The sequence below is a fragment of the Micropterus salmoides genome, unplaced genomic scaffold (genome assembly GCF_014851395.1).
Source record: "Micropterus salmoides isolate LMB-PRFRI ecotype aquatic unplaced genomic scaffold, ASM1485139v1 Ms_hic_scaffold_8, whole genome shotgun sequence".
NCBI lineage: Eukaryota > Metazoa > Chordata > Actinopteri > Centrarchiformes > Centrarchidae > Micropterus > Micropterus salmoides.
In genome coordinates, this window is record NW_024044570.1 from 22489882 (window position 1) to 22514881 (window position 25000).

Genomic DNA, 25000 nt, shown 5'->3' on the forward strand with positions numbered 1-25000 from the left:
TCGGATTTTTGAAAATGTTTATTTTCATATCTCATTTGGTGGGAGCACAGAGACACAACATCACTAAACTTTAAAAGCATGTATACACTCAATAATAATCTTTTATACATTGTCATCATGAAACAGACAAAATGTGAAAACAAACTTTAAATTGCAGCAAATGAGCAATCGGTGGTGTAACAATTTTGTGGCTGGTGCATTTACATTTAACTCATTTCGCTGGCTCGTTTATCCAAAGCGACTTACAATTGCTATACAGTCAGAGGTCGCACGCCTCTGGAGCAACTAGGGCTTAAGTGTCTTGCTCAGGGACACACTGTGTCGCAGTGGGAATCGAACCCAGGTCTCCCACACCGAAGGCAATTCCTTCACGTTACTAAATGCTTTTCTTTGCATCGTCTTTTTTCTTTTCTTTCTTTCTTTTATTGGGCATCTTCATTGTTTCAGATTTCCCCAGTATGAACAGAAAGAGTCTTATTTCTCCTCTTTATTAACACTATTCCTGTCCCTATGTGGACTGATATGGCGTTATGTTAAAAGAGTGGTGTCACAGATGCAGTCCATGCTGCTCATCAAGGCTGTTTGTAAGCTTCTCATAAGAACTTTGCGTTCATGTTTGGGCAAGCTCTGGTTATGAGAATGCAACTGATATTTTTTAACTACATCTGAGAGAGTGCAATCTAACAGATATCTAGCATGAAATACAGTAGTGTAAGGTAGGGATGTCACAATACCTGAAGTTTAGTCAATATCACTACCAGTGAAATTCCACAATTCTCGACCAAATTTGATACCACGGGAAAAAACAAAATAATAAATCCCATGTACTTCAACGTACACTCATTTAATAAATTATTAGGTATAGCCCAATAACTGTAAAAAAAAAAATAAAACAAAAAAAACAGCAGAGCCTATGCACCCCCTCTACTCCGAGTGCATGCAGTAGTGTATATTTACTGACATGGTGACAGACGCTAACCACATTACGACAGATGACACAGACTGTACAGAAAGGACAGCAACAGTACTTGTCGCCAACCTTCACGTGTTATGATATTTGTTACCTACCTAGAAAAATGTATACAGAGTTTACAAGTTTTATAAGTTTTCAGTATTTTGTTATCAACTTGGTACTAAAGCATCAGTTCTCGTGACACCCTAGTGTAAGGGAACATATTGACGCTTGCAAACGAAAATCAAGTCCCCACCCCTTAACATCCAGTTACAGCTCATTGTGTTTTGTGTGTTTTAGAAGATGTGCTGGTTGAAGACAACCATTGCAGTTCTATGTCTTTACCCAGCCCGATGACCCCATCCTCAGTTGCTGGCATGTCCTTGAGCATGGAGATGACCCGGAAGCGCAAGGGCAGCATGGACAACCAGTAAGTTGTGTGATTTCATTTGTCTTGCACTAAATCCCATTATTCCTGTGACCTAAATTGTTGTTAATTGGGATTGATAATCATGAATTTTCTTCCTAGGGATACAAAATCTGCTTCCATCCCTGACGCAGACATGGAAGACGACCAAAACGGGTGTGCTAATTAAAGACTTTCAGAGCTGACCTGTTTATTTTGTGCTATTGTGCATTTGCATTTCGTTGCATAAATACATTTCAAATGCGTATTTTTCTGCTCTACAGGACAGATGGAGAGGACCAACATGTCAAAATTAAATGCTTTAGGTAGGTTAAGTTTGTCATCACCACATTTATAACATACCTACGTTCTTGTAATATTATCATTGATCTTAAAATGTACGTTGTCAAAGTCCTTTGCATGTTCTAAATTATTTATTGTTTAATGTTTCTGCAGGGAACCGCACAGCCAAATTGAGAAGAGGAGACGGGACAAAATGAACACTCTCATTGACAAACTATCTGCCATGATCCCTACTTGTAACCCCATGTCGCGTAAACTGGACAAACTCACTGTGCTCAGAATGGCTGTGCAGCACCTCAAATCTCTCAAAGGTACCGTGTTAATCCATGGCCATTGGTGTTAAAAAAAAAAAAAAAACGACTTTGTCCTCACTGATGCATTCAGTTAATTAAAGGTGGAGTAAGCGATTGTGGAGAAATCCAACACCATGACAAATATCATTATATAGAGCAAACAATGACACAGCAAGTAATTGTGGGTTAGCATACTGTCATTACAGATGCTTCTGTGAAGCTAACCTGAAGCTGACATGCAGAGAGGGCAAGATGGCTTTAAAGCCAGCCCAACAGGGAGACCCACAACAACAGCAGCATGTTTTGGCGAACTAGAAAGAGTGTCCATGGGCGAGTCATTTAATGTTGCCAGACGCACAAATCATGGCTGGAACTGCTGGAATAGTGTTGTGTGGCAGGTCGCAGACCACCTTGTTTTTCTTCCCATTTACAGAGCCAGGGCTGTGTACAAACACCAGATTTTTGTCAGGGCACACAGAACTGACAGCCAGTGGGCCGTGAGGAGATATTTGATAAAAAGAGGTGTATTGGATTAAAATCTCTTATCCCACCTGTAAGGGATAATTCCGGTTTATTGCAGCTTGGGTTTTATTTTTGTTGTTTTGGCAATCATTTTTATCAGTTATAATAACCTTGTACTCACCTCATGAGATTTGGTAACAAGACAACATCCCATCTATCGGGCAACAAAATTAGCAGTCTGACAATTCGCCAGGTTGCAAACAAGCCAACAGTTTAGTCAGACTATCTAAACCACATTGAACAGGGAAAACTACAGCAAGAATGGCAGGTTCAAGTTAAATGGGGAGGTCTGTGTGTCTGACAGTTTGGGTGATAATTTTGCCTTCACTTTCTTTTAGACATAAGTCTGGCTAACCTGAGGGTTTGTTCAAAAACTGTCCAATTGCATGACTGCGCTTGTTTCTTGCCACATCTGACTTGTTTTTAGCAATTTCACCACGTTACCAGATCTCAACGGCCAACTTAGTGTGTACAATGTTATTACTGATGGAGCTGATGGCCTCAAACTCTGAAAATAAGACACAGGTTGTAAAAAAAAAAATTGCCTGGCAGTGTGGGGTTTTTGTCTGTGTTTTCAGGTTCAGGAGGTTCTTTTTCTGAAGCCAGCTACAAACCATCATTCCTTCCCGATGAGGAGCTCAAACACCTTGTCCTCAAGGTAAACGTACCATTGACAGAGGCACGGACTATTTATGTGCCCACAATTTGAGAACGTGAAACTGCAATGGAAGACATTTTTGTTTAAGATAATTACTTCAGTGATCTTAATGCAAAGCTAAGCTCATAACTTGTCAATCACTTGAGAGCTACCAATCAGGCTATAAACTGAGGCTAGCAACAATACTTCTGCATTACTGTGGGGTCTGTCCATTTGAAACTTCAAATAATCAACCACCAATTTTATCTGAAGAGAGAGATCAAAATTAACATGCTTTGAATGTCACTCATTGTGTAGGCTGTTCTCCTTATAGTTGATTATAAGTAGCAGAAAGTAGTGAAATGCACAGAATCTTCATGATGATAATTAAAATGCTTATATTTAGTTTAAAAACCATATCAATCAAATATATAAATAAAATGGAAAATAATTTACTTAGTGGCCTCTTACTTTTGTCTTGACCATGTCATCATATTGGATCCCCCTATTTCCCCCCATGTTTCTTTGTCGTGCAGGCTGCAGATGGGTTCCTGTTTGTAGTGGGCTGTGATCGTGGGAAAATAGTTTTTGTCTCTGAGTCCGTCACGAAGATATTAAATTATAGTCGGGTAACGCTTTTACATTTGTTACTGTATCTGCAGCATCTTTGTTGAGGTGGAACCCCCGGGCACACCAGATGGGCTGTGTTGTGTTGGCGCCAGTGTTAATGGTCTAGGACCCACAAGTGCGTGCGTGGGCCTGTGGCAACACATTGGGCATTGCATGCACAAATACAGAAGTACAATTTACAGAAATACAAAAATAATGTTATATTTCATTAAGAAAGATCATCATACATTTGTGGATTATAATCAAAATGGCATTCTAGTGGTACTAATAGTACATTTAAAATCCTGATAGATGTTTTTCAAAAAATTGCCAAATTTCAATTCAAAGTGCTTGCTGGAAAGAAATCCTCAGTAGACAGCTGACTGCTCCTTGTTTGTTAGTGTAATGTGAATATATCATAGGAACATACATGTGCTGTCCTGCACAGAAGCTTTGAGAAATAAGATGTTGCTTTCTCTGCCTCTCTTAAAACTAAATCTGATCCACACAGTATCTGGTGTGCTCCGGGGTCAACAGTCCACAATTACTGAACTTTGTTAAATTTGTTATTTGTCAGCAGGAATTGCCTTAGATGCAGAATGGTTTTGACATTTCTTTTTATCAGCATAGGAAGTGTATTTAGGTCCATTTGATAAGCTGTTTGTTCTTCCTACAGGCGGAGCTGATTGGTCAGAGCCTGTTTGATTACATACACCCAAAGGACATGGGAAAAGTGAAGGAGCAGCTGTCAGCTTCTGAATTATACCCTCGTGAACGGCTTATAGATGCTAAAAGTAAAGCAATAATGATTGTCTGTGTTTGTGTGTGTGTATGTGTGTGGTTGTGAGGGTGCACGTTAACACTCCTTTCATGTTTCCAGCCGGTCTGCAGGTCCAGGCTGACCTCCCAGTTGGTGCGGCGCGGCTATGTTCTGGTGCACGGCGCTCGTTCTTCTGCCGCATGAAGTACAATAAAATATCTGTCAAAGTGGAGAAGGAATTCCAAGCCAGCACCTCCAAAAAGAAAGGTAGAGAAAGTATCCAGCGGATTATTCAGAGGATCTTTCATACATTCAGGGTTAGAATTTATTTGGTCTCCTTTGGACTACTTTGGTTGTCTGTACGTCTGTGGTGTGATGTTGCAGTCTTGCAAAGTGAAGCAATGTAGAGAATATTCAAGTTTTTTCCTGATTTCTTTTCCTCAAAAATGTATTCACTTACTTTGGAAATTCTGAGCTTTTTCTTGGATAATTACCCCTCTCCTCTGTCTCCATATGCAGCTATAACTTTACATCTCAATCATAATACAAATCAGAGAATATACAACACAAGATACGCCATTAACGTTTCTTTATATCCCTCATACCCTGCTATCATTGTGCGTTGGCGAAAATGCCCCTTTTCTGCGAACAGCCTCAAACTCCAATTAAGTTGACACTGAACTTCCCAACATTATCTTCACCATCATAGTACCGTTTACCACCAATCTAGGCAGTCAGAGTTTGTCAACACGGACCTTCCTTGAGAACCCCGAGTTAAATCTGAGTAGGTTGAACTCCCTTGACAGGACAGGCCTCTGGTGTAAAGGAATAAATTTATTTAATGTGTTGTTTGATGTATTTATATTGGGATTTGGTCTCTGCCTGTGCCCACAGAGTCACAGAAGTACTGCACAGTTCACTGCACAGGCTACATGCGCAGCTGGCCAACCAGTCATTTGGGAGAAGAGGGGGAGGGTGAGGCAGACAAGCAAGATAGCTCCCACTTCAGCTGCCTGGTAGCAGTGGGACGTGTCCACTCCCACTCATCTCCCCAGGTTAATGGAGAAGTCCAAGTTAAACCCACAGTGTTCATCACACGCTATGCCATGGATGGCAAATTCACCTTTGTCGATCAAAGGTAGAATTGAATTTCAATAATGGGGATGGTAGAGGGTTGGAGTTTCTTGGTGCATGGCTTAGTTAATCAGAATGAGAAATACTTGATGATTGAGGCATTTTAAATATTTCATTAACTAATCGGCCATCAACACTATTTTATTGTTGATTGGTGTCAAAGTGCAAACAAATCTTTTCAAATTGAGTACATGCAGTATTCTAGATAATACTACAGTTATTCACTTGTATGCTCTTTTAACACCTAACCTTTTACATTTCTTCCACAGAGCGACAACCATTCTTGGCTATCTTCCCCAAGAATTGCTTGGGACATCATGCTATGAATACTTCCATCAAGACGACTTACCGCATTTAGCTGACAGACATCGAAAAGGTAAAGACCATTCTTCAGTGACCTGATACCGTTTATCTTTCTTCTACTTGAAATCATGATGGTATTTTATGTCTGCAGGTACTGTGCCCTTAAGCATCCTCTCACTGTTTTCCTTCCACAGTGCTGCGGTGTAAAGAGAAAATAGAGACAAGCTGTTATAAGTTCAAAACAAAACATGGCTCTTTCGTCACTCTGCAAAGTCAGTGGTTTAGTTTTGTAAATCCCTGGACCAAAGATGTAGAATACATTGTATCAACTAACACAGTCATATCGTGAGTATATGCTTCAGTCCCTTTGTGCATTACCTTTAATGTATTTGTACCTGAGATGGATATACAGCCTCGCCTGTTTTCTCATCACATGACAAGGCATGATCACAGTCAAACCAGTCGGTCGGGAAACAAGTCTGAACAGTCGAGCAATTCCAAGACTTCTGAAGGTCAGTTCAAATGGGGGAAATAATCACTGATATCTCTGATGACCTGTTATACTTAAAAATGCAGATTGTATAGCTATAGAACGCTGTGAAGTACATGTTGTCTGCTCCTTTCACTCCTACCTTTTGTTTTCTCTTAGAAGATGGCAAGAAGTCCCTTCCAATTATACCAGGCATCGTCGCCATGCCTGGAAATATGATTTATGCTGGAAGCATAGGCACCCAGATTGCCAATGAGCTGCTGGATTTCAACAGGTGAGTCCTCTCTCAGCTCATGTCCTCTTTACTTTTTGTAACTTGGACAGAGATACGTAAATGTGATGGACAATTCCAAAGAGTGCAGGCTTTTTTGTACGTATATGAATAGAATAATAATAATAATTAATGCTGCAGTGTTTTTACAGCTACAGTTGCTGTGCTTATCAGTCGTTATAGTTACTGTGTGCAGTGAAGATCTGTGTCTGGGTTGCTTTAGGATGAACTCATCACCTTCCAGTGGTAACGTCAGCCCGTTCAGTCTACCACAGGATAAGTGTCCACAAACTCACAATCAAATCAGCAACAATGTAAGTCTTTGTACGTGTATTTCTTTGATCATGCGTGCATCTGTCCCAGTCATTAATGTCTTACCTATTCACAAAACTGCATGACTGCATGCCTTTCAGACTAGCCCAGTCCAAAAATGGTTGAGTGTAATTTAGGGGGGGTGGGAACTTTCCCTCCTCAGTTTAGTTTAAAATACATGCTTACAGGTGTATGAAAATCCTCACGTTCAGTCAGACGACTTAAGTTGAAATGTCAAACATTTGGTATCAAACTCCGCAATAAAAACTTAAAACGTCTTCATTGGTGTGTATATAACTGTCCTTCCACTTAGCTGATAATTAGGTCTGCCTTCTACCTTCATGGTTATCTGTAAAAAAAAAAAAATTATCAAACTAAAACAAGCTCATGTTTTGCTGCCTCCGTTTATTAAAACCTCTTGCAGTCAAGGAAAAACATCGGAACAACCATAATGTGACTCAATCACCCAATCACAGCTGGATGTACTGGGAAATTATGCTGAATTTCCTCCAAATGTTGAAAGGTGTAATTTAAACTGCTCAGATTTAACACCATCTGTGTTGCAATTTATAATTTGCTCCTCTGCTGGTTTCTAGGTGCCAAATGGAGAGGCAACAGACATGGAGATACCAGGAAAGTCCAGCTCAGAGGATGAGCCCCAGGGAGCGGCATTCTCAGGAGGAGAATCACTCATGGGTACGCTCTTTGATCCTGTTGTTAAGCTTATTTAGAAACTCTTATTATTCTCCCCTTTCATAACTCTGAAGTTTCTTTTTTTTCTGTCACCCCCATCTCACCTCAGAAGAAAACTCCCAGCTGGATTTGGACAGTGTGGTTGGACCAGGTCTTAGTGGTCTTAGCAATGATGAAGCAGCCATGGCAGTGATCATGAGCCTTCTGGAGACAGACACAAACCTGGGCGAGGCTGTAGACTTTGAAGAGATGCACTGGTCTTTATAGAATCTGCTCTTACAAGAATACTTGGACCATCAGTTCTGTTAATGACTAGAACTGCTTGAATGCTTACTCTAAGACGCAGCATTTCTTTTTTTTTTTAAAGGACTTTTTTATTTATTAGTTACCTTTTGCATATAAGCTGTGCAGTCTTTGTGTGGCTGCTCTAACTGGGAGCGGGATCGACGACAGTAAGGGACACCTGTTTGCCCTCTTCAGAAGGAGGATGTACCTCTAAAGCCTTAACAGCGGCCTGCCTCCCCTGAAACGCTGTTCCTCACTGCTTTTCCTCACATCTACTGTCATCCTCCATTTAACTGAAGAGGCCTCACAAGGATAAAGAACCCATGAACACAAATGACAGTGATGATGCACATTGGCTCGGGATTCCTGCTTATAAATCTCTGCTTTGACATTTGAACAAAGGATGGGAGGGGCAACGCAAAAAAGAATTTGCACTGAATCAATTTTGTTTCGGTTTTTTTAATGGTCGTAATTTGATTAGGTACTGTATGTTTAATTAAAATGTGAGGAAGACCCCTTGATAACCTGGCCCAGCTTTTGATCCCTCAGGACCCAAGCCGAAGGTCTACCACGGCAAACCACACTTCCATAACCTCTACCTTTGAGAGTCACCTAACGATGTGCCGCTCAGAGAGATTCTCTTGTCAGTATCTGAACATTTTCACATGGAAACAGTCCAGTAACCTCCTCTCTTGTACACTGACTTGAACGTACTGTATATGTGCGGATTTGGTATGATTGCAAACACCATGTCTTCAGGCCGTATCTGTCTTAAAGGGATAGTTTGCATAGGAAGAATATTTTCAGTTATTATTATGTAAAGTTCTATAGACATTTAGCCCTAGGTTTTATTTGCCCTAGCTCTGAACATATAACATTTCTTTGTAGAAATTGTCCATCCAATTTGTTGGGAGAGCAGCCAGCTTTGGTGGTTGAGTCGATTCACGGGTTTATGAGCACTACAGTGCTACTTCATACCAAGTGAAACGGCACCTTAGAGGTGCTGAAATGGAGGTTTGGCAGCAACGGCTGAGCAACAAACCCATTTCCTTTGTGTGACATTTTATCAATATGTGTGTCTCTAAGTCTGATGGTAGAAGTGATAACTCAGGGAGTGATGGAAACAGAGCCGCCCCATTTAAACACAAAATGACACAGTTCTTAGTAACTGTAGCAGTATTTTTGTCCAGTTTAAGGTTTTACATACCTCCGTACAAGCTGTACATTGTCTTGTCATGTCCGTCATCTCTCGTAATGAGTCTGTGCTTGTTCACCTGTGCGTCTGTGTTCTTACACTTACACTTATTGTCAACTTTATAATCCTGCAGATAAGCCATAGCTGAAGCTGTTATTTTTTCATGTACTGTAATGCACTGACAGTGTTTCAAAAAACATGTTCATGTTTCATGTGCTTGTCAGAGGCACACGATGTTGCCATACATGCGTTTATTAAGGGATTATGCTATGCAGAGCTGTCATTCCATACATTCTAAACTTTAAGGTCTGTTGCTCTCTCTTCATGTTATTGTCACTCCCATATCATGCATGACTAAAAAAAAAACTCAAGAGGGTATAATACATACTGCTGACTTGTAATATGACATTTGGTGAGATCTTGAATGAGTCACAACTGTATGGATGCAGTTTATCTCGTATGGAGTTTTGTTTTGCTCGTGCTTACAATTGCACATCATGGATTTTACTAACAAAGCATTGATATGTGATGAGCTCTGTTTGTGATCCACCGCTAAGATGTGGCATGCCACATGGTTTTATGGGTCAATATAAAATGTAAAGGATCTAAGTATGTCAGATTATGTCTTCGGCTGTTCCAATTGTTATTATAAACAATTGTACCATTTCTTAACATGTAGTAAATGCAAATTTTACAAATTCTGAAAGAGTTATGTAAGAATACGACAACATGCTGAAATTCAGATTTATTATCAGTTCACATGGCACATCGATTTTGGGCTCATTTGATATCCCATTGACTGTGTATAGTACATCTATCAAATCACTTTTTTTTTTAGTGTTGTAAATTGCTGGAGTTTCATAGGGAAGGCAAAGTTGGTATATGTTAGCCATTAGTACCTAAACCAGTCAGTCAAAACAGCAGGGGCTGTATTGCTGCCCAAATATACAATATATTGTGTAGATTTTATATATATTGGTATCTCGGGCCACATTTTATAGTCCTCTCATGTTGACTGTTAAGGATATACCAATAAGAACTCTTGTTTCGAGGATAGAAAAGGTTGCTGTGAATCATGAAGGATTACTGTCTTTTCTCTCTAATGCTTGAATTATGAGGAGCCAGTGGATGGAGTCGCTGAACTCACAAGGACCCTCCTGTCTGTGTCCGAAGTGCCTTTGGACATGTCTGCTCGGACACACGATAAACCTGTGCTGCCACCTCACTGCCCTGCGCCTCCGCAGACTGAAAGGAGGGCTGAAATGTATCATTGGATTAACTTGAGGCAACTTGTCATACCGTGCACATGATGAATCAGGCAGGGGCTTGTTTGCAGATGAAACAGGAGCTGCACACGTTGGTTTCAGCACTTCGTACCTAACCAAACAACCAGAGCTATGGAGTCGTGCCATAGACACAGGCTGGTCTTTTTAAAGGCAACAAGTCATTTTTGTAGTTGTTGTTGTTGTTGTTGTTGTTGTTTCCCGTTGTTCAACCATTGCCCTGTTGTAGCTGTGATTTCCCCAGAAAGCTAAGACATTGCTCTCACTTCAGCTTACTTTGTGGTGACTGGGTTATGCACCTTGCTGCGAGGTCACATAATTTGTATGATCTGTCTCCGTTTGAAATAAAACAGTAGATTGGGGGGTGGGGGGCGGGGGTTCACGCCCTGCTTTGTGTCAAGTTGCATGCCGCTTTTTGAAATGTGTTTCATCCCTCGACTTGGGAGGTTAAAGAAGCCGTATGCGACTTTCACTGCCACTAAATGTTGCGCTACAGCACCAGCATCTCAGACCAAAACAAATGGGTGCCACAGCCCACCATACTCCATTGAGAAAAACAATAATTTTACCTCGCTCATCATCTTAAAACACACTTCATTCAAACTGAATAAAATAAAATAAAACTCACCAAAACCATATTTGCCATATCCGCTGTTCCAACAATCAATAAATATAAATAAATTATTAATTCACCAAATTAGATAAAGGAACCAGCCGCTATATTGTTATTCTCAAAGCAAATAGTTTGATAGCGAGAGAGAACATGTGGACCGGCAGCCACCAAAACAAGGTACAGCTTTGATAACAACACACTGAGGGAGTGTGATGTCATTCTCTGCTCAGGATCTCATATCTTTACACAGCAAACAGCTATTTGCTGCTATATTAACGTTCAAAATCTCTTTTACAGAACCTTTAAGACAGACTCATGTTGGTGCATGCTGACACAGCCAACTGTCTCCATGAATAAGGATCTTAACCTTTGGGATTATATTGGGCTGTTGGTAGCTTGTTACTGCCTCTATTGTACCACGTCCTGACACTTTATAAATTCGTTCTTGTGTGATTTTTGGACTCCAGAGAACTGTATTTGTCTTTTGCATTATTGCTGCTACTATCGACATGTTTGGGTTGTCTTCCCAGGTTGTCATGTTAATAAATATTAGTTACTAAACATTCAACAAGAACTTTGGGCATATTTTTAAATATCTATATTTGCAGCAAACGGAAAGACCGTAAAAACACTTTGGGAACAGCCACGCTGAATTCAAAACATTTCATCAAGCTCAGCGAGGCAGATTGAGCGGCATGCTTCTTGTATAATTACATTTACCTTCTCCTGAACCCCCTTACAACCGAGATTAGCTTTGAGTAATTTGTGAAATGTAATAAGGCAATGGTTAGTTCAATTAACAAAGCATGGCGTAAGCTGGGATTTGTTGTGTATATAAAGTCAGTGGGAGATACAGAACCATTGCTGCTCCTTTACAGAATGGGCCAAGCTGCGACACTGCCTTGTAGGAGAGGGGAGTCTTACGTTACAGAGCTGTACGAATGGTTCAGGTAAGAGTTTCACATGGCTTTTAACATTTTCTACAGAAAAGCTGTTAAGTCCACACTCTGTATGCTTCTAGGCGCAACGGTTGACGGCCTTAACGTGTAGTATAGGCCTATTCAGGTATAAGGAGCCTGTTAAAGGGGAGACAAGAGTGGAAACGTTAAAGGCCCCCATTAGAGCTGTGCAAAGTTACAACATGGATAGCTACTCAGCAGTGCATGCAGCTTAAACTGCAGATTTTTGGTGATGCAATGTTCAACCAATGTTATTTTCCAGACAAATCTACAAAGCATATCATTGCCCCATGTTGTTACATGTTTTCCTGTTTGATTCCTTTACTCCGTTTCTTTGCTGTGTGAGCAGTAGGATAAATGTGGCTCTAGTGTGTTTCTAGCTCTACTTCATTCACATAACTACTACTCACTGTTGATTAGATTGTCTTTGGCATGTTGTAGTAAAGTGGCTGAAAATCGTTTGGCTTAATTATCTTAGCAATCCCGTCACAGGGTGTAAAAAACCTTTTAAACACGTGTAATCTCCACAGGTTGGGGATGGGTTGACCTTAATTCTTAAAGGACACTTTTCTCTTGCTGCACATTATCCAGACTTCCCATATGTTCTCTGGTGTTTTCTAACAACTGAAAATGTCCTTTCTCTTCATTAAATTTCTGATAGAAAGTTTATTAATGAATGTCCAAGTGGGCTGATTACTCTTCATGAGTTTCAAAGGCATTTCTGCAATGGAACAGTGGGCAGTGAGTCAGCTGAGTATGCAGAACAGATATTCCGCACACTGGACAATAATGGGGTAAGCAAAGTACTCTGAATGACTTTATGTTGGGTATCTGGAGGGAATGCTTTTTCTGCGGCACAAACAGGACAATAATGATTGCTATACTAATAATGCATCATAAAGTTAAAACAACCCAAAAAAAGGAATACAAACAAAGGTGTTAGAGGTGCTTTTCTTCAGGACGGGGTGGTGGACTTCAGGGAGTACGTCATGGCCATCAGCATGCTTATTGAAGGTTCAGCTGTGGAGAAGCTGCGGTGGTCATTTAAGCTCTATGACAAAGACCGGGACGGAGCCATCACAAGGGAGGAAATGCTGGAGATCATGCAGGTGTGTGTGCTTTGCTGTGTCATATGCAAACTCTGTTTCAAAGCAAAAGGCAGGATGTACATTTCAAATTATGGCTCACTTATGAGATGAGACCACAGACACTGCATCTTTTAGTCCAACTGGTGTGTGTTTCCTTTTGTTCACAGGCTGTTTATCAGATGAGTGTAGCAGCTGCTTTAACCAAACCCAACCCACTTACAGCTGAAGAGTGTACCAACAGGATATTTGTGAGATTAGATAAAGACAAGAACGGTGAGGAAAGGATGTTCCCTTTCTGCTTGAAATGATGGTGTAATGTTATTTCACACTCTCATAGTGATAGGGCTCTGAGTGTGTCATTTTCCCCCTCAATAAACTGACCTCGCATGGTTAATGGCTATATTTCTGTAGAATACCAAGTTTATAAATGTAAGTTTGTCATTCAGTCGCAGAGTTTAAGAGATGAAGCAACACATACCTAAGCTGAGGTAATGCATCTAAAACAACTAAAGCATCTGTAATATGCATTATTACATTAAAATAATGCTTAAACATTTAGCAGGGGTGTGTTCCAGTGTGATGTGGGCTTCAGAATGGGATATGTATTTGATAGGTATTTAGGTAACCTAAAACATGAAATACTAACTGATGTTCCTACATAGATTATAGTTATATATATATATATATATATATATATATATTAATTTACAGTACTTAACTAACATTAAAAACCACTACATTTTTGCTCACCAATACTATGACCCGCAGGCATAGAGGAGGGAACTGAACCAAATGATACTGATAGAGTCTGTCCTCTGATCTTTGTCTGTAATCACCATCTGTCCTTGTTATGTCTGTAGCCATCATCAGTCTGGAGGAATTCATAGAGGGAGCCCTGGATGATGATTGGATCAGGGAGATGCTGGAATGTGACCCGCGCAATGTGAAGGTAGAGAGGCCTCCGAGGAGGGACACCGCTTTGGGGCCCCATGGTTGACCTGAAGTGGGGGATTTTATCCTCTAGGAGCAGAGTAATAAACCAGTCAATATTTGGACAGAAATTTCCAGGAATCGCTGCAGCAACACAGCTTCCATTCATTGTGACAAATTATATATATATATATATATATATATATATAATCTGTTGAGTAACTTCAAGGTAGACACTGGAGAGCGCTGGAAAATTTAAATATGGTTTTATTAAGTTTCTGCCTTGATCATTTCTTTCATATTGTTTTTCCTCTGCTGTTTGCATCAGTGCTAAGTTTTGTTCTTTTCTTCGTGTTTTCTTTGCTGCATCTGCTGGTTTTAACTAATATTTTATTTTATTCTTACTTATTTCATTAGTTTTAACTCATATGTCTTATTATTTTTGTTGGTCAACTTAATTATTCTTTTATTAGTTATTAGTCTTATTTTATTCTGAATGTTAATAATAGTAGTAATAATAATAATAATAATTATTATTATTTTTTATTTTATTCCAAATTTCTAATGTTTTAATGTTTCTGTTTTAATTGTGTTTACTTATGTCTAATGTTTACTATCTAGTTTGTATGGCTGCAACTTCTGTGGTAGCTCACACTGTGCAGTGCTTCCACCTGGAATCAAATGTGCAATATAAATAAAGTTTTGCTTACCTGCATCATTTGATGTAGTTCTGATCATTCCTGTTTTTTTGTGTCTTATTGAGTCTCCCTATAGAACTGATCATGGCTATCATGAGACAGTGACATTTTACTTGTCCTACTCATATTAAAAATCCATTCTGCACTTGCGGCCAGATTAACTTGTACCAAGAGACAGACCAAACATTACCATTTTCAGTAAACATTGTAGTGGAATTTGCAATCATGTGGCAAAACTGTGGCTCTCAGTTTCTCTCGACTGCCCTGCATACCCTTGGTATTCAATGTGTGTCTGCTGTCCAGTTCTGGTCCTGAGCAGTAAATGCTTATTAAGTACCATATTAGTGTTGGAAAGTAACAAAGTAAAGTACAGTATGTAACTACAGTCCTTAATTACTTTAACCTTTATTGGGTATTTCCATTTTATGTGACTTACTTTTATTCCATGTCATTTTAGATGGAAATATTGTACCTTTAACCGCATTACATTTATCTGACAGCTAACCAGATTAAAAATATGATGCAGTGTTCTTATAATAAACTATCAAATAGCTAATAAAGTTGTTAAAATTAACCACCTTTATCTAAGATGATACTTGGATGTTGATGCATCAACAATAATTTAATATGTAACATAACAATCTGAAAATTCCCCTTCTGCATACTGAGTCCTTTTACTAATGCTTCTATACTTTTAATAAACTTTGAATTCAGGACTTTAATTTGTATTAGATGGATGAAGGACGCTTCTTCTACCCCCGACACTTACAGACCACTTGATGTCGCCTGTGCTTCTTTGACACTGACAAACAGGCGCCTCCCAGACTTTAGGAACATGATGTTTTCAAGTTTCAGCAAAAAAACGGGGTTGGAAGATCTTCTTGATTGACCTCTACACGTTAAGGCCGTCAACCGTTGCGGCTAGAAGCGACTGTTGATTATGGTTGTTTCTGGTCAGCTTTCACACAGATAAACAGACAAATAAAGATTCCTCGCGTTTTAAGTAATCTCAGAGTCCTGTCCATTGCTGACGTTACAGTGAACGGGGTTTATCCAGCAAGAAAGTCTAATCTCCCATCTTTCATGCTGCAGTGAACGCGCCAGGACTCCCATCATGTAAAAAGTTCCTGCTCCCAGGCCAATCCAGCCAATAGCAGGGCGGGATTTTCCAGCCGTGACGTCCCAAGTTTTCCAGCAATCTTGTCACTTCGAGATCATGGCGTAGCGATGTGGATGGACGGGGGCAGTACTGGTGGGCACGGAGAAGTTCAGAAACCAACAACTGATGAGCTTTTGTAAATAATAGCGTATACAAACGAACGGAAATCCCGGCATCTCTTCGAGCAGAGTTTCGGTAAGTGAGTCCTTTTGATGTTTGTGGCTGTGATTTATTTTTTCCACGAACAGGTTTGGGAGTTGCTAACGCTTAACGGTCGTAACAAACACGGCCGTTGTGGCTCGCGTAAAATGAATATACACGTTTTGTAGACATTGTAACATTAACGGTCACTTTTTAGTTGTTTTCCCCCCACGGTGAAATTGTACTTACAGTTCCCAAATGACTCCTGGGACATTATGGGGGTAAGTTACCTTCAGGGGGTTTCGAGCATCCCCGCAAGTCAGTTAAATTTCACTTTTACTTCACTTGTTGCACATTAGTCCGTATAATCTCGCTTCATTAAACTATTGTTACGTCCCAGCCTGCCTCACAGCAGTGGGGGATCATAGGACTAGTCAGTGTAACTTTAACATACGTTTATGACTTGGCCAAAGCTCCAGACACTGTGGTGAGTTACTCCCAATGCCCGAGGCCACTTCTTTTTGCAAACACTAACGTTACACTTGATCTGGTTTGATGTTGCCATGAGGTGGTGCTGACTGGCGAGATTTAACATTAACGTTACTTTGGTATTCAAGGTGAACTGACCCAGACTGATTGGATTTATCATGTTATGTCATATTTAAATGAAATTTTTTGATTTTTGTTGCAAGCTGCTTTGGCAACATTGTTTAAATGGAACATTCATGCCAGTAAAGTACATTTGAACTGAACTGAACAGTAAACTAAGCGAAGGTTGCCTTGAGTTTGTTGCCCTGGGCTTTCTTTTTTCAAGCTATGAAATTTGATCAGCAGCTGAGTATTGCCCTCCAGTCGACCTTTTTAAGACTGTTTGGGCTCCTGTCTAAAAACCAGATATGCCCTCAAGGTAATGACTCTGCTTCAGGACTCACAATACAGTATACACAACAGATTAACAGTTTTGAGCTTGTATTACTCCTACCTCTGCTGTGGGGAGAGAGTTATGAACTTCAGTTGTGTCAAACCTAAGTGTGGAGTTTGAGGCGTCTCTTTGTGATTTAAATACAGGGGTTTCCTTCAAAATGTTAATTATTGTTCAGGTTTTGGGGAAATATTTCACTTCTTTCAGTCTTTAGTTCAGCAAAAATGCAAGGAATGTATTTAGGAAAAATGCTATAAAAAAATGCTGAAGTTGGCCTGCCCTGTATTACTTCAACAAACAATTTGTTTCACTAATGTGGAATGGCACTGGGTAGTCTTGTACAAATTGAAACAACTATTGTTGTGTGTAAACCTTTAAGCTGTTTTGGTTTACACAACCTAACCAGCTGCACCACGTGTGTACTATTCAGTGTTGCACTGCTTTTTTGCATGAACTTCCAAGTCAAGTAGAGGGACAAGCAGTGCAGCCGGGAGTAATATGAAAAGAATGTGTGCTTCTGTCCAACATAAATGAATTGCCGCTGTGATCTTTTGCATACATACAGGCAGGACCATTTTTTGAAGATTTTATCATGTGGAAGCTCTTTATTTAAAAAAAAAAAAAAAAACACCACCTCAATTTCCATCTTTTGTTCAGCTTGTTTACACTGCATCACCCATTGCACGGATGCCTTGTGGGTTTCTTATTTTTAGTTTGAGCCGGCCTAAAGATAAAGAAAAGGCCCCTTCAGCCTTGCAACCACATCCCGTTTCATATAGGCCTCGTTGTTTGGTGTTATAAAATTAGTGATGATGTATTCTGCCTGCTCACTCAGGTTGGAAATAGCTGCAGGTTATTCCAGAACAGCGCCCTGCAGACGGCTGGTGTCTGCCCTGACTTACCCCTTGTTACCCTTAAGCATTTTCTATGATTTTCTGAGTAAAGCGTTCACGGTCTGAGGTAAAACAGCAGGAGGTATGCAATCCAGAATGAAGCTTTTTCTCATGGAAACATTGTGTGAAGGTAAACACTGAGTCAAGGCCTGCTTGACTCAAAACATGGAAAGTGTCAGTATGTGGTGAGACTTGGATGTCCACAGAAATTGACACAGATCATTTATTTCTTTTTTTTACCTGGATATTTAAAAAGAGCGAGTAAAGCAAACTGCTACATGATTTATGCCTGGATTGTAAATTCCTCTCTTCCTGGGTATTTTTATTTTTTTACCACCACTGCAACTCTTCTCAATGCAAGCTGTTAAAGCCAGCTTGACTGCTGTAAACACTTTCTCCACTCAGAGACAAGTGGCCCTGAGGCTTCTTATTTTGTTTTCTATTTCCTGTGTGTGAGTTTACTGGGCACTCAGGACTGAGGAATTACAAGATTTTCAAATTTTTTTTTCATCCCAGCAGTACTTCAGCTGTACAATGAGGATGCCTTAAGGGACCATAGCTGAAGATTTGAAAAGCCATTATAAATAGTTCTCCACTCTCCCCCCTTGTATTCATTATTCTCTACATGTCTCCATGAATTATATGGCTGTTTTCAAAAAAGGGAAAGATTGCTTTTCTAATTTTGGGGGGTTGTGTTTTGAGGCTCTTTGGGTCTGAAAAGAGTATGCAGGCAAGTGTTGTGTGCAAATTCCATGTGTACTGTTGCGTTGCGTTGCAGGGTTTGTTCTTCTATCTTTTGTCTTCTCATGCCTCTCAGTCAAAATACCCCCGCTACCATGAACAATAGCCCTCTCTGTGTGTCTTATGGTTGGTGTAAGGAGTGCTTATAGAAGGGCAGACAGGGAGACTTTGTTTTTCAATGTGATGCTTGCTTGTTGGTATTTTTGAGATGTCTCCTTTGACAGAAATCTTGCACAGATGGAATACATACTTGAGAGCCAGTACAGGTATATCCTCTATGATTTAATTTAATTCAACAAAAAATTAAAACACACTAGCTTAATTAATTCGTGTACTGACAGAAAATGAACGTTTTTAGTAATCGATTTATCATTTTTCAAGCAAACATGCCAAACATCTACTGGCGTGAATGTTTGGGCTTTAGACTGTTGGTCGGAGAGAACAAGCAATGTGAAGATGTCCTCTTGGGCTCTTGGAATCATAATGGGTATTTTCACTATTTTCTGACATTTTATAGACAAACAATTAATGGATTAATCAAGAATATAATCCCTTGGTTGCAGCCCTAAAACACTCCCAACGTAGGCAAACTAAGTCACCCTGTGAGCTTGCTAGACAACCCTCTTGTGTTTACATATGACTAACACACCATGGAGGCATCCCATGGAAGCGCTCAGACAGGTTCATGTTTAGCAGCGATTGACACATGGACAGCAGGTTCCTGAGCAGCACGTCTGGTCTTGGTCGGATGTGTCTGAAGTGTGTTTGCTGAAAGCCATGTGTTAACCTTACCCATATTTGTCTTTCTGCTGGGAGAGAAAAGCTGACTCTGGGTTTTTAGCGGGGAGGATGCCCTGCAGGCCTTCATTCCAGTTTGAGTCATCATGATCTGAACTGTGTCTGTATTATCTGCTGTTAAAGACTGGATGCCTGCTGTGCATTTGTTGCTGGAGTGTGGTGAGTTGGTTATGCTCTTTCTCATTCTTTTCCGATAGATCCGCTGCAGAATCTGCTGCAGGGCTGCTACTAACAATTATTTTCACCATCGATTATTCTGCCGATTACTGTCTCGATTAATCGATTAGTTGAGTCCAGAAAATGTGAAAAAAAACACCAATTGTTGTTTCCCAAAGCCCATTGTGACATCTTCTTTGTCCACAACCCAAATATATTCAGTTTACTGTCATAGAGGAGTGAAGAAACCAGAAAATATTCACATTTGAGAAGGTGAAATCAGAGAATTTGGAGGTTTTCTTAAAAAAGGATTCAAAGAGATAAATCGATTATCAAAAAAGTTGACAACTAATCGATTAATTGATTTATTGTTGCAGCTCTAATCTACTGTTAAAATTGAATTAAGTGACGTCAGTCTGGATTTAGGCAAGTCTGTTGTTGCATCAGAGCTCGCTTCGATGTGTTTACAAATAAGGAGCAGTGATTTACTTGTTCTCCTTTTGCGTTTGTGTCTAATGTTGTGTGTCTGTCTGATAAGATGTCACTGATGTGGGACTGCTGGTACTACATACACCATTGCTAGTTTTTCGGCGGGTATTTTTAGATTCCCCTGGAAACACTCCCATTTAAATGTCATCTTTTGAATTTTTAAAGTCATTTGAGAAAGTACGTCTTTCCTGAAGCAAACAGAACAGTGCAAATTGCCTTTTGGATAAAACTGTTCTGTTTTCTGCTCTGCCTTCTTTAAATGTCATGGTGTATGTCCGCTTGTCCGTTTGTACACGAGTTGGGACAAGTGGTCTCTGTCGGCAGCCTGAGAAGAGCATATATTTTACTGTTGGAAACCACTCAGCAGCTGTACTATGGAGGCGACTGGTGGAAACGCCGGTTCCACTCATCTCCTCTCAGCCTACTGTGTGTTGTGACGATCCTTGTGTTTTTAGTGCATGCTTATTTTACACATAATGGAAAATGTGACCACAGGAATCCTGAAATAACAGTGTTAGGTCTGTGGGTGGTTTCCACAAAGTTTGAAAATGGTGCTATGTCCCAGTGTCGGGCACTCCCAGGATGTCAGGGCAGCCGATTAAAGGAAGAGGTGTGTGATCAGATGAGCGTCTGTGCATCCATGTTTAAGCATGCATGAATATACGGCAGAGCCTTTTGACTAAACGTCCAATGATAAAGGGTCTGTTGTGCTGCTTGGGCAGATGTCCTTGACTGGGACACTAAAATGTATCTTCACTCCTCTCTAAACAGAGTGTCCAGTGTGTTGTTAGCAGGACATTCATTGTGCTCATATATTAGTTAAATGGCCTGATTTGATATTCTCAAATGCATTATTCACCAGGCCATAATGCATCCCATCTCACAAATATGCCATTTTAACAGGCACTGTCCTTTTTTAGGCATAGAGGGTTGTTGAGGATGTAACTGCAGTCAATGACTAATTTGTGGGTGGGAACCTTTTTGTAATCACATGCTTAAGAGCACTTTTTTGCCCAGAAATCTGAACACCACTGTAGCTAGTTTGCTGGGGTTTGTCCTCCTCTGTCTCAAGCAGATGATTTGTTACACCATAGACTAAACTGTGCGTCACGCTGCTGGGTTTGCAGCCACAATAATCATGGATAATTTCATTCTAAATTCCGGTCTGTTTCATGTCACTCCTTGTTTTCTTTTTATGTGTTACTGTTTGGCAAACAATGCAGGTACAGAGATTTTTAAGACACTCCTATAATTTTTTATTTAGTGAAATGCACTGCTTCGTGCGATTTTAATTATTGTACTTTGAAATGTGTTATAGTAGTGCAACATTTGTAATGTGACGCTTTTCGCCAAGAGCCAAAATATATACCCTATGGTCAGTTTACAAAATGACTAAAATCTAGTGGGAAAACAAGTTTTAAATGTTTTTTTTTGTTGTTGTTGTTCCTCCTTCGAGGTTTATCAGTGACTAAAGATGATGTCTGATGCCAGCGACATGTTGGCAGCTGCCCTGGAGCAGATGGACGGCATTATAGCAGGTAAAGTTCTCCTGGAGCATTAAACATCAACAAAATACTTTATTATGACTTAGAGTATTTAAGGAGTCATGTGTCTTGTTATGGTTTGTTGCAGAGCTGATATGATGTCTGGAGCTCCATGTTTGTCAGAGAGAGTTTAGCATTTATGTTTGTTTTATGTGTCTGCTCATTTAGGCAGCCTGTGTGGCATATAGCCATGTTTACTAGTGTTGCTTAAGTTGTATAAATACCAACCTGTATCATGTATCAGTGGACCATTTGACACTATTCTCCCATTCTGTAGTGTTTGCAGAGGACTTTAGAAACTCTGGATGTGGCTCGGGAGGATCAGATGTCAAAACAGTGCCATTAGTGGTTGTTCCTAAATAATATGATTGGAATTGCTCACTTTAGTTAAGCCTCTGAGGAACTATATTATTAGTTATAGATAAAACATCAGTTTAAGCCTTGTCCCTTGTATGGCACAGTGAATTTTTACTATGTGTGCTCTAAACACTGTAAATCATTTTCTTCTGTACTATCAAGAGCAGCTCAGTAAGTAAAGCCTGTCAGAATAATTATAGTGACATTGAGATGGGGCATCTGTCTTTAATGTGTCCCTCACTCCTCTGTTGTGCTTCTCTCCCTCAGGCTCCAAGTCTCTGGACTACTCCAATGGGCTGTTTGACTGCCAGTCGCCCACCTCTCCTTTCATGGGCAGCCTTCGGGCGCTTCACCTTTTGGAAGACCTGAGGAGCGTCCTGGAGTTGATGGACACAGAGGAAAGGGAGAGTCTCCGCTGCCAGATCCCTGACTCCACAGCCGACAGTCTGGTCGAGTGGCTCCATGGTCAACTGGTAAGTGTCTGACATGCAGGAAAGAGGCAAACTTGCTGCATGAGACTCCGTGTAAAATAACATAGTGTTAAAGACACTGAACAGATTAGGTAATGCAAAGTAGCACAGGAATGGAGCTGTTATCATTACTTTAGAGCAAGAGTATGTTTTTCAATGTTAATCTTTCAGTGTAATGACTGGAAATGAAGATCATAAAATACTCTCTTCATAAGAATAGTGTGGCCTCAGGTAACTGGTTTATCTAGGGATGTATAATACAGTTAATTCATGTTGTTTTTGTACTGCATGATGGTGACTGCTTATGTGCTGATGATATTCAGGTTCTTTTAAAAGTTTCAGGTTACTTTGAGATTTTCTGTCCATTTCACCTTGGATATATTAGTGAAGGAAGGAACACTCCCAGTGTCTGAACCAGTTCCAGTTGTGTAACCATGGAAGAGGTTTTGTCTGTGATGACTGGGACAGCATGTGCTACAAACAAGCTTTCACATATCTGCTTTGCTTTTGACTGTGCTCAATCCGTGTGCTGCATTAAAACTCTATGAATGCAGACAAGCGTTGGCAAACAGTGCCGTGTGCTAGGAGACGACCGACTTGTTTGCCAAGCGAAAACATGACTGTCCTCCTCTGCTGAGTTCTTTGGGAAGCCAAGATGAAATGCTGGTGTTGTCAATGTCAAACCCGGTGTGCTGCAAGAAACATGCTGACTTCTTGGGAACCAGAGTTTGGGAGAGTGATGGGCTGTAGGCCAGATAAATGGCAGAGCTGTTGTGTAATGCTGTAACTCACTCTGTGCGCATACAGCTGTCTGAATGTGAGCCGCTTTCTCAGCCATGTAAGGTTTTGTTTGTGCAGGGTAAAGCAGCGTAGTCAGTCGCACTTTGATGTGAAACTGATCTGAGATTATTAAGCACAGAAATGTTTAAGGTTGTTAAGAGCCGCAGAATTCAGAAATGTACTTGCACTTTAAAAGGTCAAAGATCAGTTCCTCTTATGGGTCTTTGTCTAATACATATTTTCTTCTTTCCCTGCAGTCCAATGGGCACATCTCTCTGGCTGTGGGTGACCACTACCAGGAAAGGCTTTCACGACTAGAGAGTGATAAGGAGTCTCTGGTCCTTCAGGTACCCATCCAGCAGCACTAAGAAAATCTCTCCAGATGAAGAAAAATTCTCTCAAATACAAAATTGCTATGTTCGACAGAAATAAAAACTCTTTTTAAATAAACAAGTGACTTCCTGGTGCCGTGCAGGTGAGTGTGCTGACAGACCAGGTGGAGGCTCAGGGAGAGAAGATTCGAGACCTAGACTTGTGTTTGGACGAGCACAGGGAGAAACTCAACACCACTGAGGAGATGCTGCAACAGGTGTGTGTGTGTGAGTGTGTGTGTGTGTGTGTTTCATATGTAATATAGATATATAAAGCTATTCATGGTTCACATGTGTGGAAGGGACACTGAAGTTCTTGTCCTTCTGTCAGCAAACATCTGTTGTCTGATAAATGCATATTTCTCAAATAACCTGCTGCCGCTGTGTCTGGTCCACACGTGTTGGGTATAGCAGGGGCTTCTCCTTATCCTTGTTGTCAGCTATAATGCTGGCCGATTTCCATGTCTACCTTTAACACGAAGCACTGAATCTTCATATTTTTTTTAACAAATTATCATCATCAGATCCATCATACAACAAACAACAAGACTTGCTCATTGTGTTCTAGTGAGCTTTATACATGTTGGTTTCACCTTTAATGTTTTACATATTTACAATGATGGCCACACTGCCTAGGTTGTTTGCTGCTAATAGTGACTGCAGTGTTTTTTTGTAACAGTCTCCGTTTATCATTGCAGGAGCTTCTGTGCAGAAATGCACTGGAGACCCAGAAGCTTGAACTGATGTCTGAAGTGTCCAACCTAAAGCTGAAGTTGAATTCCTTGGACAATGAGAGATTTGACTTTGACAGATTTAGGGACAGTGAGGTATGTGAGCTAATTCTCAGGACAGGAATTCTTTGTTTCTGCCTGTGCCCACACACACACACACACACACACACACACACACACACACACACACACTAAACAAACGCTCATTCATGTTGTCCGACACCTGTGTGAGAGAGGGATTTCTTATTTTATTGTCAGTCTCAAAAGCAGCTGTGTTTTGAGTAAGAAAAAAAAAACAAGACAGATAAATGTTCTAGCACCTCAAGGAAATGTCAACAGTCACTAAACTATCACTGGGAAATGTGCCGGCTGTGTTTGTTGTGCTTATAAATGAAAAACCTCGCAGGAGCAGATTACCTTTTTTGTTGTTGACCTTATTTTGAAGTTTTACTGCCCTCTGGTCAAAGGCTTTTACAAACATTAAGATGTCAGCCAGTTGTTTACCAGACATGCGGAGATTTCTGCTCCTAGATGAACCATGCAGAAAACTTGGAAAGCTTTCAAACACGTCATGTTATTGTTGTAGCAACGCGGCAGTCTCTTCCACCCCACTGGAACAAAAAGCTGCTGTCTGTGTTCCGCCTCACCGCACATAAATGACTTCTCTTCTACATGCAGCTTCCTCTCGTTTCATCACTGCTGCAGCTTTGAA

The 25000-nt window shown here is 40.4% G+C and overlaps 3 protein-coding genes across 3 annotated transcripts; all 3 read left to right on the forward strand.

Annotated features, from left to right (window-relative positions):
* Positions 1-1252: 1252 nt before the first annotated feature.
* arntl2 (aryl hydrocarbon receptor nuclear translocator-like 2) lies at positions 1253-9562 on the forward strand (the record flags this gene model as incomplete). The annotated part of the gene is given in 16 exon segments (XM_038705409.1): positions 1253-1382; positions 1482-1535; positions 1643-1684; positions 1815-1972; positions 3055-3134; positions 3650-3742; positions 4399-4516; positions 4603-4749; positions 5377-5620; positions 5886-5992; positions 6114-6264; positions 6361-6431; positions 6569-6683; positions 6904-6994; positions 7589-7688; positions 7795-9562. Coding segments are annotated over 16 exon segments (1859 nt in total), but the record flags the coding sequence as incomplete, so codon positions are not given.
* Positions 9563-10021: 459 nt separating this feature from the next.
* On the forward strand, positions 10022-14548 carry si:ch211-245j22.3 (uncharacterized protein LOC563798 homolog). The gene is made up of 5 exons (XM_038705410.1): positions 10022-12011; positions 12682-12814; positions 12980-13129; positions 13276-13381; positions 13969-14548. Exons 1-5 carry the CDS (start codon positions 11845-11847, stop codon positions 14103-14105), a joined length of 693 nt encoding a protein of 230 aa, XP_038561338.1. The 5' UTR covers positions 10022-11844; the 3' UTR covers positions 14106-14548.
* A 1386-nt stretch (positions 14549-15934) lies between these two features.
* On the forward strand, positions 15935-24584 carry LOC119894174 (liprin-beta-1-like). The gene is made up of 6 exons (XM_038706750.1): positions 15935-16090; positions 21492-21573; positions 22204-22409; positions 23444-23533; positions 23662-23775; positions 24256-24584. Exons 2-6 carry the CDS (start codon positions 21510-21512, stop codon positions 24481-24483), a joined length of 702 nt encoding a protein of 233 aa, XP_038562678.1. The 5' UTR covers positions 15935-16090; positions 21492-21509; the 3' UTR covers positions 24484-24584.
* The last annotated feature ends 416 nt before the right edge of the window (positions 24585-25000 follow it).